The 17,687-nt window shown below is 36.0% G+C and overlaps 2 protein-coding genes across 2 annotated transcripts in view; one reads left to right on the forward strand and one right to left on the reverse strand.

The window, feature by feature from the left end:
• Positions 1-590: 590 nt before the first annotated feature.
• On the forward strand, positions 591-14,562 carry LOC130098947 (putative transferase CAF17 homolog, mitochondrial). Its single transcript, XM_056264797.1, has 3 exons — positions 591-1,023; positions 11,823-12,175; positions 14,026-14,562. Exons 1-3 carry the CDS (start codon positions 683-685, stop codon positions 14,415-14,417), a joined length of 1,086 nt encoding a protein of 361 aa, XP_056120772.1. The 5' UTR covers positions 591-682; the 3' UTR covers positions 14,418-14,562.
• Positions 14,563-15,908: 1,346 nt separating this feature from the next.
• Positions 15,909-17,687, reverse strand: part of jmjd4 (jumonji domain containing 4) — a 42,763-nt gene continuing 40,984 nt past the window's right edge. The window contains exon 6 of the mRNA XM_056264792.1: positions 15,909-16,276. Coding sequence (XP_056120767.1) covers positions 15,968-16,276 — 309 coding nt within the window. The 3' untranslated portion in view covers positions 15,909-15,967. The remainder of the gene's footprint in view (positions 16,277-17,687) is intronic.

Raw genomic sequence — 17,687 nt, forward strand, 5'->3', positions numbered from 1 at the left:
GGTTGTTTTTTTATATGAAATACAGAAACAAGTGAAAACAAGGAGGCAGGGTGGTTGGAAGCGAAGGAAGGAATCTGTAATCACAAGGCTAAGAATTGGACACACAGGTCTTAATCATAATCTCAGTCATTTAGGGAAACACGCAACAGGATTATGCATTAATTGTGACAAGAGAGAAACGGTAGAGCATATATTAATAGAGTGTGAAGCATACAGAACAGAACAAATCATACTGTTAGAACAAGTTAAAGAATTAGGTTACACACATTTATCAGTAGAGGGTTTACTTTCCTTTTCTACATCAAAACCATCAGCATGGCCAGCTATCATGAGATACCTTAAAGAAACAGACTTATTCGATCGAATTTAAGAATAACCAAGAATAAATAAATATATATATATATATATATATATAGTTTTTTTTTTTTTTTTTTTTTTTTTTTTTTTTTTTTTTTTTTTTTTTTAGTAGAAATCCGCATTGAAGCTCCACACCCCAAACAGTTGGTGGCGGTAATGCACTAAATTGGTATGCCAACCGCCAATAAAAAGAAGAAGAAGAAGATTTCGCTTCAAACACAACATTCGCAATGCAGTATGGGAATGAAAATGGAAGGTGGGAGACAAGATAACACAAACTCTCGTTCTGTGGAGCTTTCATAGTTGCGCTGAAGAAAACTACACAATGCAACGGGTGATTTTGTTTGGCAGTGCTTTCAGAGCGATCGTGGCAGGATCAGGCGGACTTCATGCGCACTATTTTCTCTGTACGAGACATGAGAGTGTGAGCAGGACTCAGATTAGAAAACACTCTCAAGATCAACCCACCAACCATATAGGACACTTTAGCTTTTACAGCTTACCACACAGGACTCTCATCAATGTGTCTGGACAAGACATGAATTCATTTCTTCAAGGGATAATAACCAATGACACAGCTCTTCTGGCAGAGGATGCACTGCCTGCGATGTATGCACACATGCTCAATGTTCAAGGCAGGACACTGTATGACATCATCATTTACAGGTAATATGCTGTATCGTTTTAGCGTTTCATATGTTTGAATTGTAAACTAGACACGGAATGTAATATTGATATTATTTTAGAGGTGCTGGAATTTTGTAAAATGTGGGCGTGACCTCAGCATTATCTCACTGTCCCACCCTGGACTTTTTGTTACTGATAGCTCTTCTTAGGGCTGGGCGATAAAACGATAACGATATGTATCGCGATAGACACGTGATCGATATCAATAAAAAATGTGTTCGATAAAACGTTCGATATTTTTTTTCTTCGTCGGAAGAAACCACAGGTTGCGAAGCAAGTTTGGTTGCATTATCAAAGGCACGCGCTCTCTGGTAACCTAGCAACGTAGGGAGTGACACGCTCAGGCAATCATGTAACGTGTCAGTTTTGTTGCGCCATATCGTTGTCTCGTGCTGCTGGGTTCCTCTTCAGTAACCGGCGATTGATAAGCAGAAAATGAGTGCCCTTCATCTGCATGCCATGCAGGCTAGAGTTGCGAAACATTATTGGATAATTCGCTCTATTCGCGTTTGATGTGAACACAGCATAATGAACAGGCTGCGATGTCAAGATTTCAATGCTGGAGTGTGTGTGTGTGTGTGTGTGTGTGTCCGACTCCGCGCGCGCGCGAGAGAGAGAGGCGCGAGAGAGAGAGAGAGACACGCGGGCGCGATCGAACAGTGGAGACATAAAAACATACTCCGTCATTTTGTTAATACAGGACATCATTCAGTCTGCAAAGTGTTTACTTATATTTGTGTAGGCCTATACTCGCAATAAAACACAACATTGTGCTTTTGTCACACTGTATTTCTTGTCAAACTGTAACCTACAACTGTCACACACCGTTTTAAAAGCAAAACATATTTATCTAACCCTTTTTAAAACAGTCTGTGTGTTCCATCTTTTGGACATTCATCATATCGCATTGGTTTTCATTTCTTGTCCTCAAAACAGAGCACTAATCTGTTTATTTTTAAGTTACACATTGATTAAAAAAGAAAGTGAAATATGTTGGTAGATTATTTTATACGGAAATCAATTATTTATAATTCTGATGAGAATAAAGTTAGGGTTAATTAAAATTAAGGAAAACAAATATATTGATCTGAAATATAGCAAATTAATTTTAAATTCATTCAGGTACAATTACCAAACATATCTCATTTCTATCTTTTTATTAGTTTAATTAATAAACCAATTATATAAAACTATTATCAGTGCACTATAAATAAACTGGTTCTATGCCTTTATTAATAAAACTTATTTAAAAAATACAAGGCTTAAGACATTTATAAAAAAGCCTAATATATTTCTGTTTTGCTTTTCACTCCATTGTACCGAAATCGTACCGAACCGTGATGTCTCAAAAAAGAAATCAAGCAGGGGCACGTACGATCACAACCCCCCACCACCCCCGTCCCGCCGCGCCACTGTCACCTTTTTTACTCTGAGGAGTTTGCAGGTCTGATTGTGAATTTAGACTTATGTTTACATTCTAATTATTTGAGTTTTCCATGGTTGTGTTGACATTTCTGTCTTGGGATTGTAATCAGAGGAAGGGTAAGTTTAAAATAAAAATGTTTAAATGTAATATATTTTTTTCTCCTGGTCCTTATTTTAAATGGGTCATAAAAAAATCAATAATTATCGATATCGACCGATATGAAACACTGATATCGTGATACAGTTTTCAGCCATATCGCCCAGCCCTAGCTCTTCTACAGTGTTATTCTAGATGTCAGTAAAGTCAATGTGGTTTTAGCAGTTTATAAACATCAAATTATTTTGATATGTCCAAAGTGGCATACAAATGAGTGGTACAAACAGATGTGATTAATCCACATGAAGAAAACAGGTAGAATTAAATAGCTCTATACCACATTTCAGTTGAATATATTATACAACCCTATTGGGTCTTTCCGTGTCAACTCAACCAGAAAGCAAAAATACTCCAAATAATAATAATAGTAATTTAAAAAATGGTGGGTAAAAAAAAACAAAAAACAATTTATCTGAGTCGAGATTTGGAGCCAAATTATAGGGGGGTAAATATGACTTCAGAAAGATGGCCGCATTATTATTTTATTTTTACACAGAGATTGGTAGGTCTATTAGTTAAATCTGTTTACTTAGCAATCTTTGTTTCATCATATGCCAACAGTGAAAGATAAAAAATGGGAAAAAGTAGGGGTAAGTGTACCCATTAAGCCCACCAAAATCTTAGTCTAGGTTTTTTTCATAGATATTGACATGGTTTATACAGAAAATAATTAGTTAAAATGCAAGATTTATCTAATTTGAAAATGTATTAATTAGTTGATGTACATTTTAGAATATAAAATTAAGATAATTTAGGAATAAAGTCAGAAGTCTGGCATGGGCTTAATTGGTACTTTTGGCACCATTTAAGCCCGCGTGTGTTCCAAATAAGCCCACATCATCATTGATTCACAAAATATAAAAAATGTATTGATTTTAAAGAAGTAAAACATCAATATATTTATTCAGTGACAGGGAAGTATTAAAAAAATTCCTTTTGCTAATGTTTGATTAGAGCCCTGGGTGGGATGGGTGGGTGTTAGTGGCCGGTGGTCTGGAGCCTAAAGTCGGCTTGACTGGAGCCAAGCTGGACGGTTGACCGGGTGTATCTCGGAAGCCAAGCAGAGTTGGGGCTCCATACTCTGGGCTTAAAGGAGAACTCCGGCGCAAAATGAACCTTTGGTCTAATTACACATTGTTACCTAGTCAACCGTTATCTGAGATTTGTTTTCATGATTATCGAATGTAAATAGTTTTATCTCTAAAAACAGTTTAGCCTATAAAGCTAGTATAACGCTAGTATATTGGGCATAGTGTAATGACAAATAAAAATCGCTTGTTAATACCACTAACAAGGCTCAAAATAGCCCCACACTAACACGGTAGCATAATGAGGGTCCCTACCTTCAAACCGAAGCATTGAGAACTTTGTCAGTGTCCAGACAGTTTAATAAGAAGATATTTTAAACATACAGTCAACTTCGCGTATACAGACAGGAGCCATCTTTGAAATACAGTCTTTACCAGTCGATCTACGAACGCCGATCCAAGTGCGCTGGTGAGAATGTGAACGAGCTATAAGTTGTGATAAGGTGAGCGCGAACAGCAGGCTTGGATCGGCGTTCGTAGGATCGGCCCGATCGGCCCGATCATATTAAAATTCCACAGGAAGTGACCATATCTCGGGAAGAAAGCCGAGTTAGGGCTCAATACGCCCGGCATAGGGAGCCCACTGGGTGACCCCTCCATGCCTGGAGTCCGGAGCCCCAACTTGGCTTGGGTCCCGAGTTTTGCCCGGTCAAAGCTGGACTGGAAGTGGGGGTATCTAGGAGCTGGACAGTCCCAGGGGTTCAGGACTGTGGGGAATGTAGGGTCCCTCTGGGATCTCTCCATGCCCGGAATCTCAAGCCTTAACTCGGCTTCCTCATTGAAACACATAAGGTGGGCTTAAATGGTTCCACAGTGAGTAATGGTGAAAAAAGACAATGTTTTCCTTTAAAAATGTAAGATATGTTTACAAATACATACATGGAGCTTACTGTGGACTAAGTATCATAGTAATTTTCATTGTGCCCACATTGAGAAATGTTAAGTTTTTTTCATTCAAGGTTAGCTTGTGTTGGCTATAGTTTCCATGGGTTTTGTGGCATTGTACCATTTAAAGGGATACTTCAGCTCTGGGAACATGAATGTGTATTTAATATTGGTCATTTATATAGTAGAAATGTGAAATTATTTTTGAATTTGGAGTTTTCTAGACTGAGAAAAGCCAGAAAATGTATTTTTGACTCATGTGTATGAAAGACAACAACTCCCAGAATGCACTTGGTTTGCTGCCCTTACGAGGCCACTCCCAAACCACGCCTACCGGTTACAGGCGGCAGTATCCGAAAAGTTTGATCCAACTAGACTTGCTTTGTTACATCGTGACTCTATAAATCGTGAATTAGATACATTTCCATCGAAATGGTGTTAAGTTGCGTTGTACCGGGATGTACAAACAAAACCAGGAAAGGACAAGAAGTAAGTTTCCATCATTTTCCGATAAAACATTTAGAGCGATGTAAACAATGGCTGCGGGCTATCAACCACCCGAAGTTTGGCGAGGACACCGATATGGAAAACCTGAAAACCCGTAGGATTTGCAGTCGCCATTTCAAGCAGGAAGACTACGAAACGAATGTCCTTGGAATTAAGAGAACCACTCTGAAGGACACCGCAATCCCGTCGATATTCAGATTTCCAGATGACGAACAGCCTGGGCCTTCTGGTACTAAACGCATTCGCCTAGAGGTAAGACTCGCTAATACTCGACTCTGTTTCTGATCACACAGTAGCCTACATATAGTGTTGTAGTTGTTAGCAGTAAAACAGGAAAGTTAGCAAAGTGACGTTAGATAGATAATTACATATTAGTTGACTGTTATCAAAGTAAAGCCACAGTTCTGTAAAACTGTGTTAGTCTATTTATGCTAACGTTACCACACAAGCAAGTTGCTGTATGTTTGGAGATGACTGCAGAAACAGATACATTTGCGAGATGAACCCCTGATGTAGTGCAGACTAGAACAAAATAGTGTTAATTAATGTAAGCTTAAAAATAAAATTGACACTTATGTCGGTCAGAAATCTCAATATGTATATGTTAGAGGTATTTCCTTTTTATTTGGGCAACGAAAAAACCTGCATTGTTTTCACTTCAGAATAACTTTAGTTTATTGAAATATTATGTAACGTTATTGAACTTGTCATTTCAGACTCCAATTGCGTCTGCTGCGTTAGTGTCGTTGGAAGAAGAAAAAATCCTGCTGACCTCAACTCCGGTCAAATTTCCGGTCTCAGTCCAAGAACAATTTGTAAGTTTTTGAATAACCAACATACTTCACATCATATTCTTTCTAAATGAATTCTAAAGCAACTGTATGACTTTTTTTTTTTTAATCTTTTTTTTTTTAAAGTCACCATGCCTAAGTACACCTGGGGGCCTCAATACCACCATCAGCAGCATTGAAGCTTTAGGTGAAAATGATGAAAGCTATCAACCTGGGTCAACCTTCACCCTCACATCATCATCATCATCAGATGATGAAGGTGAAAAGGACTGGAATGAAAAGAAGATAATTGTCAATGAGTCAAGCCTCATGTCACTCTTCAAATTTTGCCAGATGTGCGGGAATACAATTTCGTCAAAGACTATTGTTGACGTTGGTGCACAGAGGAAGGTAGATTGGACATGTCTTGGGGGCCATACTGGGACCTGGAAATCTTCCCGTGATGTTAGGGGAATGCCAGAGGTGAACCTCCTTGCAGCAGCAGCTGTTCTGTTCAGAGGGGGCACATACATATTTATTTTCGCCTTTGTTTATATTCTGCAGGACATTTTTTGTTTTGTATCTCCTTATTTATTTTAATAATGTACCTTTGACTATGGCAGCAGAATAATTTTTGTGTGAATATTAATAAAAAAAAATTCTTCATCTTACCCTATACTCCTGTGTACACTCAATTTCTATATTATAGACTTGTGGAGGGAGGCTGAATGGTTACTGTCACTGATTTTGCTGTAATTACTTACTGTACACAAACTACCTGGATTATTTCCCTTCTTGGAATTTATTTTGGATTAAAAAAGTTAGCCTAATGAATATTACACAATTTAGACTTTCACATTAAAAAGATTATTCAAGGCAGGACCATGTAGTATAATAGGCAAACACATTCTCTAATGTATCAACTCTAAAGGTTTTTAACAAGAACCACAACCAATGTGAGTTATAAGTTTTAATTGAAAAAATAAATAAATAATAAATCACTTTTACACTCAAAGTTCTTCCAGAGCTTCAGCAGTTTCTATATAGCCACTGTATTGCCCGTCAGGAGCTGGATATCTTCGTCTGATGTCCTGAACAACACAGGTTGGCAAAACAATACGATAGCCTTTCCCCAGTCTCTCGCCTTGCAGGACCCATTCCATGAAGTGACGGTAGGCTGTTAGACGATATTGTCTACAAAACAGTAAACACAACGTTAGCAATGCAAACTATTTTCAAATACAGTATAATTGCTAACGATGTAAATATAACAACAATAGCTCAGCTGACTAACGTTACGTGGGAAGCACGTTGTGATAATACCTGCCTGGTGTCCAAACTCTGTAAGTTATATGTCGTCATAGTAACAAAAAGTAAAAAAACAAAATACTCACTTTACACTTAGCCGTCCGTTTGTCCCTGTGGGCTTTGGCTGGCGTTTCCAATTTATTTTCGGGATCCTGAAATAGGTTTCCAGGACCCCCCTGTCCATATGTGGTTGAAAACTAGGGTGCTCAGTTACGCATGCCGTTTCATCAGCGGATTCAGCGATCTCTTCCAAAAGAAAATGGCATCGCTGAAATTCGCGACAGCAATAGGACTCTCTCTCTGATAACATAGGCGCACATCGAGAGCACTGACACCACCAGTCCGCCCCAGCTCGAGTCTGCCCGGGCTCTTCCTCCTGACCGCCAAGCAGGTCTTGCTGCTCTGCTGCAGCAGCTGCTCCGACCGCCTCTTGTTCCTCTATCAACCGCAACTGTTCATCACTGTATTGCGGTTCATACAGGTAGCCGCGAGCATCCGATTCTCTCAAAATATCTTCGAAATCCCCTTCTGCCATTTCTACTTCAAAACTACCTTCCGCCATTGTGATTAATCAAACTTTCTCCACAGAGCAAGAGCCTGTTAGCTTAGCTACAGAAAGATGGCTGACACTATGTTTACGTTCTGTGAGTGAGATCCCGCCCAATATGGGCGTGGTGAAAACATGCGGAACTAGCTGCTCAAACCTGCTGTAGTTTTAAGCCTCTGACCAAAAAATCCTCCGATGACGCAAAATGACGATTTTTGCGTCATCGGAGGATTTTTTCCAGATTAAAAATACATAAATCTCTCATCTCAGGGGGATATGAAGGGGGGAAGCACGGTAATTCGAAAATACTACTGGTTTTCTACTGATACAAAGCTTAATGCTAAATCCTGAAGTAACCCTTTAAGCCCATATAAAAAAAAAGTTAATTTATGAAAATAATCTTCTCTACAAAACAATTTATAATGTATTTATTTGTAAATTAATGTAAAATGAATCCCAAAACATTTATTGTTTGCAGTTCACATGCTTAATTCTTTGGCAGTCTATCTTTCTGTAAGGCTAATGGTTTGACCTAGAGATTAACTTTGAACGCAAGCTAATAAAACTCATCTTTCCTTTTAAAGGAAAATTATATAAAATGATAAAGTACTATTTCTTCATACACAAAAAACAACACATTTATCTCTTATTTGACATAATATCAATGTAGTTACCAAATAAATGGCTGAAAATTGCAGAAATGTGTTGATTTCTGAAGGGTCCCGAAACACCAAAGTTTTGGGGTGACTTTGTGTGAGGTGCCCTGAGACAGCTTGCACATGGGTGGGGCTAACTCAACATTGCCAAATGTGATTGGTATACAATAAAAAATGCCAGGGAAGTAACAAATCACTGGATTGATTAAAATAATGAGCAGCATAAAATATGATTTACTCTTTTTTTTATTTGACTTTAAAGTTGAAAGTGGGCTTAAAGGGTACATGGGCTTAATGGGTACACTTACCCCTTGTGTTTGTTTTGCCCCAAGTTTGCATGCCTGTAACTCAAGAAGTATTAAAGATATCTTGGTATCCTTTTAGATTCTGGTTATCACACTTTTTTGTTGTTGTTGGTATACTATCTTCATTTTAAAGGCCCTAATTGGTTAAATCCCAGCCATATGGAGATCTTAATGTATGGGATGAATTGAGTCTCAAAATGATTAACACATGCATGCACAATTATCCATGAACTTGATAAATGTTGCAGATATGTTTTACTTTCCACAACCAAATTCCTTTCAACTTACCTGTGCAAAATTCAGAAATAAATGAATGTGTTAGCAATTTGTACAAATAGAGACATTTTTGTGAATACAAATGTTTTCTTTTGTATTAGTGTATCATAATTTGCGCATGCAACAAAGAAGATGCTCATTTGTGGATCAGGTGACACGTCCATTCATTGCCTTCTTTTCCAAGTCAATCTTATTTGATTCATTTGGATTTTGAGACTTTCTTTTTCGTGGTTTTCAAGCATTTCACAACCCACAAATAAACAACTACCAGTGAATATGCCGGTGCTAAATATTAATGTGTGCACAGCTACCCATCTATTTGACAAATTCCCAAATGCGTGTTACTATATTTAAACTAATACTTTACAACTTGTGTGTTCAAAATCCGGAATTACATGAATGTACAGCATTTTGTACAAATAGAGACATAATTGTAAATACAAAATTTACAACCTTGATTTTGTATTAATGTTGGTCAGAATGTGTGCAAGTAAGTAAGATGTGCATTTGTGGATCAGGTGACACTGGTACATTAATAGGTCCCTTTTAATGACTTACTCAAAGACAGTCCCTTGCCGCCACCTAGTGGAGTAACAATGTAACTGCACTGACTGACAGCCTGTCTATGTGCAGACGATGATACTGGTGAAATATCAGCAGAAAGCCTCTCGTCCAGGCAGATTCGAGGCTCAGAACTAACTGTTATACATAGAACAAAAACCTGACAATAAGCTTTTTAGGCTATTGTTATGTTATGTGGACCCTCTTTTTAGGCTATTGTTATGTTATGTGGACCCTTATTTTGACATACTCTTCAGTTTACATCAGTTTCAACGCGGTTTAGTTTTGGTTACATTGGTTACTGAATGTGTCCTTGTTTTTGTGCCTGCTGACCACATAGTAATACTTATTTAGATAGCAATAAGTAAATAAATAAATGGCGATAATACCGCATATGAGTCACTCAAAATTACCGCAAGGGAAATTCCTTCACCACAACAACCCCTGATCCACAATTGAGCATCTTTGTTGCACATGAAAATTATGATACACTAATACAAAAGAAAACATTTGTATTCACAAAAGTGTCTTTATTTGTACAAATTGCTACACATTAATTTATTTCTGAATTTTGCACACACAAGTTGAAAGGCATTTGGTTGTGGATAGTAAAACATATCTGCAACATTTATCGGTAACGCTTCCTTTTACAGTCCTGTTGTTACCCATGTACATACTAGGTACTTATTATAGTAATTACAATTACTGGGTAATGTAACCCTGAACCTACCCCTAAACCTACCCCTAACCCATGTACTTACCTTATATTAGCCAGTACTTTCTAGGTAAGTACACTACACGTAAGTACTGTACTGTAAAAGGAAGCGTTACCCATTTATCAAGTTCATGGATAATTGTGCATGCATGTGTTAATCATTTTGAGACTCAATTCATCCCATATAATGTGAGTAAATTGGTAAATTTGACACATTTTTGTAGTAAAAAAACAAATGTGGGTCACTTTGGATACAGCTGATACTTTTTTCTTTCAAAGAGGAATATCTGAAGAACAAATAATGTTGAAACTAGAAATGGATCTCATTTTTTTTTCTTTCAACACAATTGCATAGAATATACTTGTGCCATAGATATTATTTTTTCAACATTTGCGTGCCTGTAAGTCTAAAACTATTAGAGATATCTTAATATCTTTCAAGATTCTAATTCTTAATAAACTTTTGTTTTGGAATCTTCATTTTTAAGGTCCTATATGGTTCAAAACCAGAGATATTGGGATGTCAGTACGGTAACATGTAGTTACAAAAAATATCAGCTGTATGCAAAGTGTAAGTTTTGGGAGATCATCATTTTTAGTTCATCTCTCCAAAACGGACTTCAGGGTATGAGATGGAATAAAAATGAACTCCCAAAACTTACTGCCAGATTCTGGAAGACGAATTCTTCAGAACAGTGGTACAGTTCTGGAAAATGGTGGCGCTGGAGACTAAAGGGAATCCTAATGGTTTCACACTTATTTCTTCACCTTAATTCTGACCCTGCTGACCCAATGAGCATTTCACTTGCAATGGTCATGCCTTAACTGCAATTTCTAGTATTGAATTAATATTGCATGCTTCTCATGGGCATTTAATCATTTAGTTAAATCCCTTTTTTGGCTTATTTTATCTGTAAAAGAAAACGTGCCTAATAATTATGCACACACCTATTTAAGGCGTATATAAGATTATTAAGTTATTAAGATTAATGTGGTTTGGAATTGGTAAAATGTGGCAAACAAATATGATCAGAAAATCAACGTGCCTCATAATTCTGCATGCACTGTACACAGAAACACATTTACTGAATAAAACCGAATTTGCTTCAACGAAGGAAATGATTGGATAACTATCAGTGAACAAATTTCATTGCACTCAGTCTCAAGTGTTGATTTGGCCATCCTGAAATGCCTGTCACACACAATTGCGTTAACTAACACCAGGTATCCACCTTCAAATGCAAGATAACAATGTTTTGTCTGCACGCTTTGACATGCAATTAATTAGCCACTCACACTGCCCCGATTGCAGCAACTTCCATTTTTTATTACATAGCCAATATACTTCATGCCAATTTCCCAGGAAGAGACGATTTTGTTCTCTTAAACACATGGGATGGAAACAGTGGTTTATTTGCAATTTTCTTTATGTAATATTCAAATTCATGGATGAAAACAGCTTATGTTTAATGTAAGGAGTGCTGATTTTTAGAGAATAGCATGTGCTAAACGTATACAACTGTTCCGAATGTACATTCTGAATGTATGCATTAATATAACTTGTTTGTTGTTGTTCAGTTTAAAAGGAAACCCAAATGGATTGAATGGTGTACTTCTGGAGTGTGACAGCATCGTACAGGAATCCATTATGCGGCTTCTGAAAGTCTACAAGATACGTCGCAAAGTGAACATCAGCTTGTGTCCTAGTCTCTCGCTATGGGCTCTATTACCTAGGAATAGAGATGCAGTGCTGGGAAAGTCAAAGCCAGAAGTTACTGCAGCAGATAATGTGTTAGTGTTGGAGAAAGACCCGAGAACTGAACTCATGGGCTGGAGAATGATCACCAGTTGTCAGGACAATCTACATGAGATTGTCTCTGCTTGTCAACAGGGCAACACCGAAGAATACCACAGACATCGCTATGAAATTGGTATTAAATGCTTTGTATTGTTACTTGGATAAACTGAACCTGACAATCTTAACTTGTTGCATTTGTTAGTTATTGATAGTTATTGAAGTTAAACATGCAGTAATTCTCTGTCTTATGAATAAGAGCTTAATGACCTCAAATTAATTAGTTTTACATACACTACCAGTGAGAAGTTTGGACACAACGACTTATTCATTATTATTATTATTATTATCATCATCATTTTTTGTACTTTTTACATTGAATAATAAAGACCTCATCACATAATGAAATTATGTAGTGACAAAAATGTTAAACAGATCTAATATTTCAGCTTCTACAAATTCCTTTTGTCTAGATTACAGCTCTGCTCATTGTTGGCTTTTTCTCAACCACCCTCATGAAGCGGAGTGATCTGGAATGCTTTTTAAACAGCATTTAAAAAAAAGTTTTTTAAAGAAATTCATATGCAAGTACAGTTTATATAATTATCTACAAAATGAATTTTAAGCCTTTAAGCAGAAGCTTTTAAATCAATAGGTTTTTAATATCAGTAGAAGCATACATTCAGTCTGCGTGTTCAAACTTTTGACTGGTACTAGTGTAGATATGAATATGCATTTTAGATATTGAACCACTTTTAGAGTCATCTCAATGTGGAAAAATGGGCTTAATTCATGCTGTATAATTTTTCTCCTGATATTGATGTTAATATTAAAATGTTAATATTCATCTTAAGTAATTCTCTACCTCAACAAAGTTTATATGGATATTTTTTTGGTAATGATAATAATAGCATTTTGCCTGTTTTAAATGTTTATCGGTTGCACTTTAATTGACAGTTTGTGTACTTACAGTATACACTACCAGTCAAAAGTTTTGGATCAAAAGTCTCTTCTGTTCACCAAGGCTGCATTTATTTGATTAAAAATACACAAAAAAAACCCAGTAATATTGTTAAATATTATGACAATTTAAAATAACTGTTTTCTATTTTAATATATTTTAAAATGTAATTTATTCCTGTGACCAAAGCTGAATTTTCAGCATCATTACTCCAGTCTTCAGTGTCACATGACCCTTTAGAAATCACTCTAATATGCGGATTTGATGCTGAAAAAACATTCATTATTATCAATGTTGAAAACAGTTGTGTACAATCTTTTTTCAGGATTCTTTGATGAATAGAAAGTTTAAAAGAACATTATTTATTTGAAATAGAACTTTTGTAACATTATAAATGTCTTTACTGTAACTTTTGATCAATTTAATTCATCCTTGATTTATTTTCTTTCCCCCCAAAAAAAAAAAAAAAAATTCTTACTGACCCCAGACTTTTGAATGGTAGTTTTGAATAATAAATGCTGTTCTTTTGAATTTTCTATTCATCAAAGAATCCTGAAATAAAAATGTAAATAACTGTTTTCAACATTGATAATAATGAGAGATGTAAATAAATTACACTTTACTATATATTCACATAGAAAACAACTTGTTTAAATTGTAATAATATTTCATAATATTACAGGGTTTTTTTTGTATTTTAAATCAAATAAACGCAGCCTTGGTGAGCAGAAGAGACTTCTTTTAAAAACATAACAAATCTTACAGATCAAAACCTTTTCACTGGTAGTGTACTTACCTAAGAAAGTACTGGTTAATATAAGGTAACTACATGGGTTAAGGTTAGGTTTAGGGGGAGGGTCAGGGTTAGTACCTAGTTATTACCCAGTTATTGTAATAACTAACTATAATGTACATGGGGAGCAGGACTGTAAAATAAAGTGCTACCAGTTTAACTATTGAAAAATGATATTCAAGAGTTTGCACACCATTTGTAATTAATCCTGTAATTTATTTAATTTCTATAGGACTACCTGAAGGAGTCAGAGACTTTCCGCCAGGTGAGGCCCTTCCACTGGAGTCTAATCTGGTTTATATGCAGGGAATTAGCTTCAGCAAGGGATGCTACATCGGACAGGAACTAACTGCAAGAACGCACCACACCGGTGTAATAAGGAAGCGCCTAATGCCTGTTACCATGTCTGCTCCAGCTAAGAACCTGGACCATGGGGCTGCTCTTGAGACTGAGGGGGGCAAACCAGCAGGGAAATATAGGGCAGGAATCGACAGGCTGGGACTTGGCCTTATACGCTTGGCTCATGCCAAAGAGTCACTCAAACTTAAATCCTCTGATAATACGACGGTGACTTTACAGGCTACTGTGCCTGACTGGTGGCCAAAAAACACTGAAGATAAATGAATCGGAAACACTAGTAAGGTCTACCAGACTGCTTTAATTTGAATGCAGATAATATTTATATAGAGTTGACTTAAAATGTTAAATATAATACATTTTACACAAATATCTGTTGACAGTGTCTTGATTAACACCTTGCAATAAAATCTATTTAAAAAAACGTTTTATTGTTGTTAATTTTCTAAAGCAAATCACATCTTCATGGATGTAAACCAACCTATTCTTATTTGAAAAGCCGGACTGTCAATTACTGTCAAATAGCCAGAACAGAGCAATTCATATTCTTTCTGTTGTTGCAGAGAATAAGCATATATGAAAACATCTTTATCACAACTCATTTATTTATAGGGTTGAGTGGGGTAAGATGTGTAGCCCCTTTAATCTAGTAAACTAATTTTATGTCATCTTATTAGAAAGGGCCAATCATATACAGTTGCCGATAGATACACATTGAAATGGTTTTGTACAAGCAAATTTATCTTGGTCTAAAAATAAATAAATTGCATATACACATGGTGATGAATTTGCCCGTGTATAAAGACCATGTAAATTAAATTATGGGGCTACATATTATACTGTAGTCATGGATAAAGCATCCTTCCTGCAAGAGTCCAGTTCCAACCCTGCTCCAACACACCCACCTGTAATTATCAAGCATTCCTGAAGATCTTAATTAGCTGCTCCGGGTATGCTTGATTAGGATTGAATTTGGAGCTGAACTTTGCAAGAATTATTGAGTAGGTCATTTCTTGTAAATAATTATTTCATGACTGTTAAAAAAAGTATGTTCTGTAGTATGAACGTGCATGGTCTAAATGTAATCCAGACGTAGTAAAATCATGATGTCATTGTCATGTGACCTATCAGTGTCAGTTGCATCGGTTCACTGCCATTACAATTCCTCTCCCATACCATGGCCACATGGATAGTAAAGTGTCCATTGGATTCACACTTTAGAAGCCCTCTGGAAGTTATTAGTTTGGTTTAAAAACAAAAAATTCCCCTATCCCAACAATTACATTTACAAAAAGGGTGAGACATTAACTTTACATTAAAAGCTCTTTCATACGCAGCACTTTTAAGATTATTGAAAAACACTACTGAAAGTAAAAGAATTGCATCTGCTGAAAAGTTGCCTTTTATAATTTTTGGATGTTGACACCCTTTGTTAAGTTCATGTCAAGTTAATAACTCAATATTTTGTCACCTTGGAATTATAAGATTCTATCTGACATTTTTGTCAAAATTGAGTCATTCACATATTCTTACTCTGTGACAACTTATTTACATTATGTTTTTTTTTTTATGTTGTGTATATTTTGGGAATTTTCATTTAGAAAAAAAAATGTTTCTATCTAAGTTGAATGGAATGCAAAAACTTTGAAGCACAATATCTCAAAACTGCTCAGAATGCAGATAGAACCTTATGATCCCAAGGTGGTGATTTGACATGATACTTTTATGACAGCATAAACAACAATGAAAACACAAATATGTTGTTAAAATAATTTATTAACACATTTGCCGTAGTTGATCTTCCACATACAGTATAGTTATACAATTGTACGAACAGCCTCTCTGATCTCCTGAAGCAGTTCCTCAGGTTTGAAGCTCAGAGCTGAAGGGTCTAGTCTCTTAAAGTCTTCATTGCTAAGCATGCTTTCAAATATCTGCAATACTCTCTGGAGGTCAAAGGCTGCATGGTGAGGGCCTAATGCACACAGACTTTCTGCAAGGAGGTCTTGGCAATTATCTGCATTTCTGGGACATGAATTCAAAAAGGATATTCGAGTATTTGCAATGGTCTTAAGGAAAGAGGCAAACTCCCCATAATCGATTCCTGTACATGATTTCATGATCACCTGAAATAGAAAACAAATTAATGTATTATCACAGGAATTAAAAAATTATGTTTACAGTGGCCAAAAATACCTGGCTTAAGATTGACACGGTAACGCTTTACAAGAAGGTTTCATTAGTTAACACTAGTTAATGTATTAACTAACATGAACTAACAATGAGCAAATACATTTGTTACAGTATTTGTTAATCTTTTTTAACGTTAGTTAACAAAAATACAGCCGTTTATTGTTTGTTCATGTTAGTTCACAGAGCATTAACTAATGTTAACAAATACAACTTTTGATTTTAATAATGTATTTGTAAATGTTGAAATTAACATGAATTAATAATGAACTGCACTTCTACAGCATTTATTAATCTGAGTTCATGTTAACTAATGTACATTTATTGTAAAGTGTTACCCTTGACACTAACACCACACCACACTTGTGTTATCACACTTATTCTTGTTTTATTTATTTGGGCATGTTTTGGTTGTCAAACATTGTGAAGCATGTCCAAAATGGCTAAAAAGGTTAGTTTTGAGAAAAAAAGGCTCATTTGTTTGCAGATGCTATATGGCCATCACAACCATTGGAAGACAACGCTGCGGTTACCTGTTTACATGTGAGTGTTTTTATTAGTCAAGTCAAGTCAGTTTTACTCTCAAGCTGTAATTGCTCACAGTGGCCTGTTGTATAAAGCTAGTTGAACAAACTCTGAGAGTAGGTTTAGAGTTGACAAAACCACACAAATCCGACCTTGTTTAGATCAGGTTCAGCGGGTTCAGAACTCTTGGTATAAACTTTCTCTGTCAACTCAGGGTTTAACTCTGAAGCGTGTTCATCACAGGGTTGAACATGTGCAGCAAACAGCCAATCACACGGAACATGGAGCGCATCAGTTTGATTGACCTCTCGCCAGAGAGCTGCGCAATTCACTTCTCTGTTGAAAGTGAAGAGATTATGAAAGATATCACGACTATAAATGCATTTATAAGGCAGACATAAACACTGCTGCTGCAGAGAAAGTTTGAGAAGGCAGTTGAAAAAAATCTATATCATATAACTATATCAATGCAAGTGAATCAACTTAATTTAAATAATTTATATAGGTTCACAAAGAGCTCAAAAGACAACATGTAAGCTTAGTCATTTTAAAAGCTTCATATATTAAAACTAGTTTTTATATGTATATTCATATACATTTTAATGCAAAGTTGAATATTAATTGTCAATTCATATAATAACTATATGAATATTTTATATTATACAAATTATAAATAAATATAATTCATATAATATAAATATAATACATAATTAGCAGCAAATAATTTGGCAATTTTGTGTCTAAAATTCTTTCACTATAAACTGCTTTAATTTGGAGCAAGAGATACAGGGGGAGTGGCTTTATCACATCAGATGCATGTCA

This window comes from Rhinichthys klamathensis, unplaced genomic scaffold, assembly GCF_029890125.1.
Source record: "Rhinichthys klamathensis goyatoka isolate OS25496 unplaced genomic scaffold, OSU_Roscu_1.1 h1tg000011l_1, whole genome shotgun sequence".
Taxonomy (NCBI): Eukaryota; Metazoa; Chordata; class Actinopteri; order Cypriniformes; family Leuciscidae; genus Rhinichthys; species Rhinichthys klamathensis.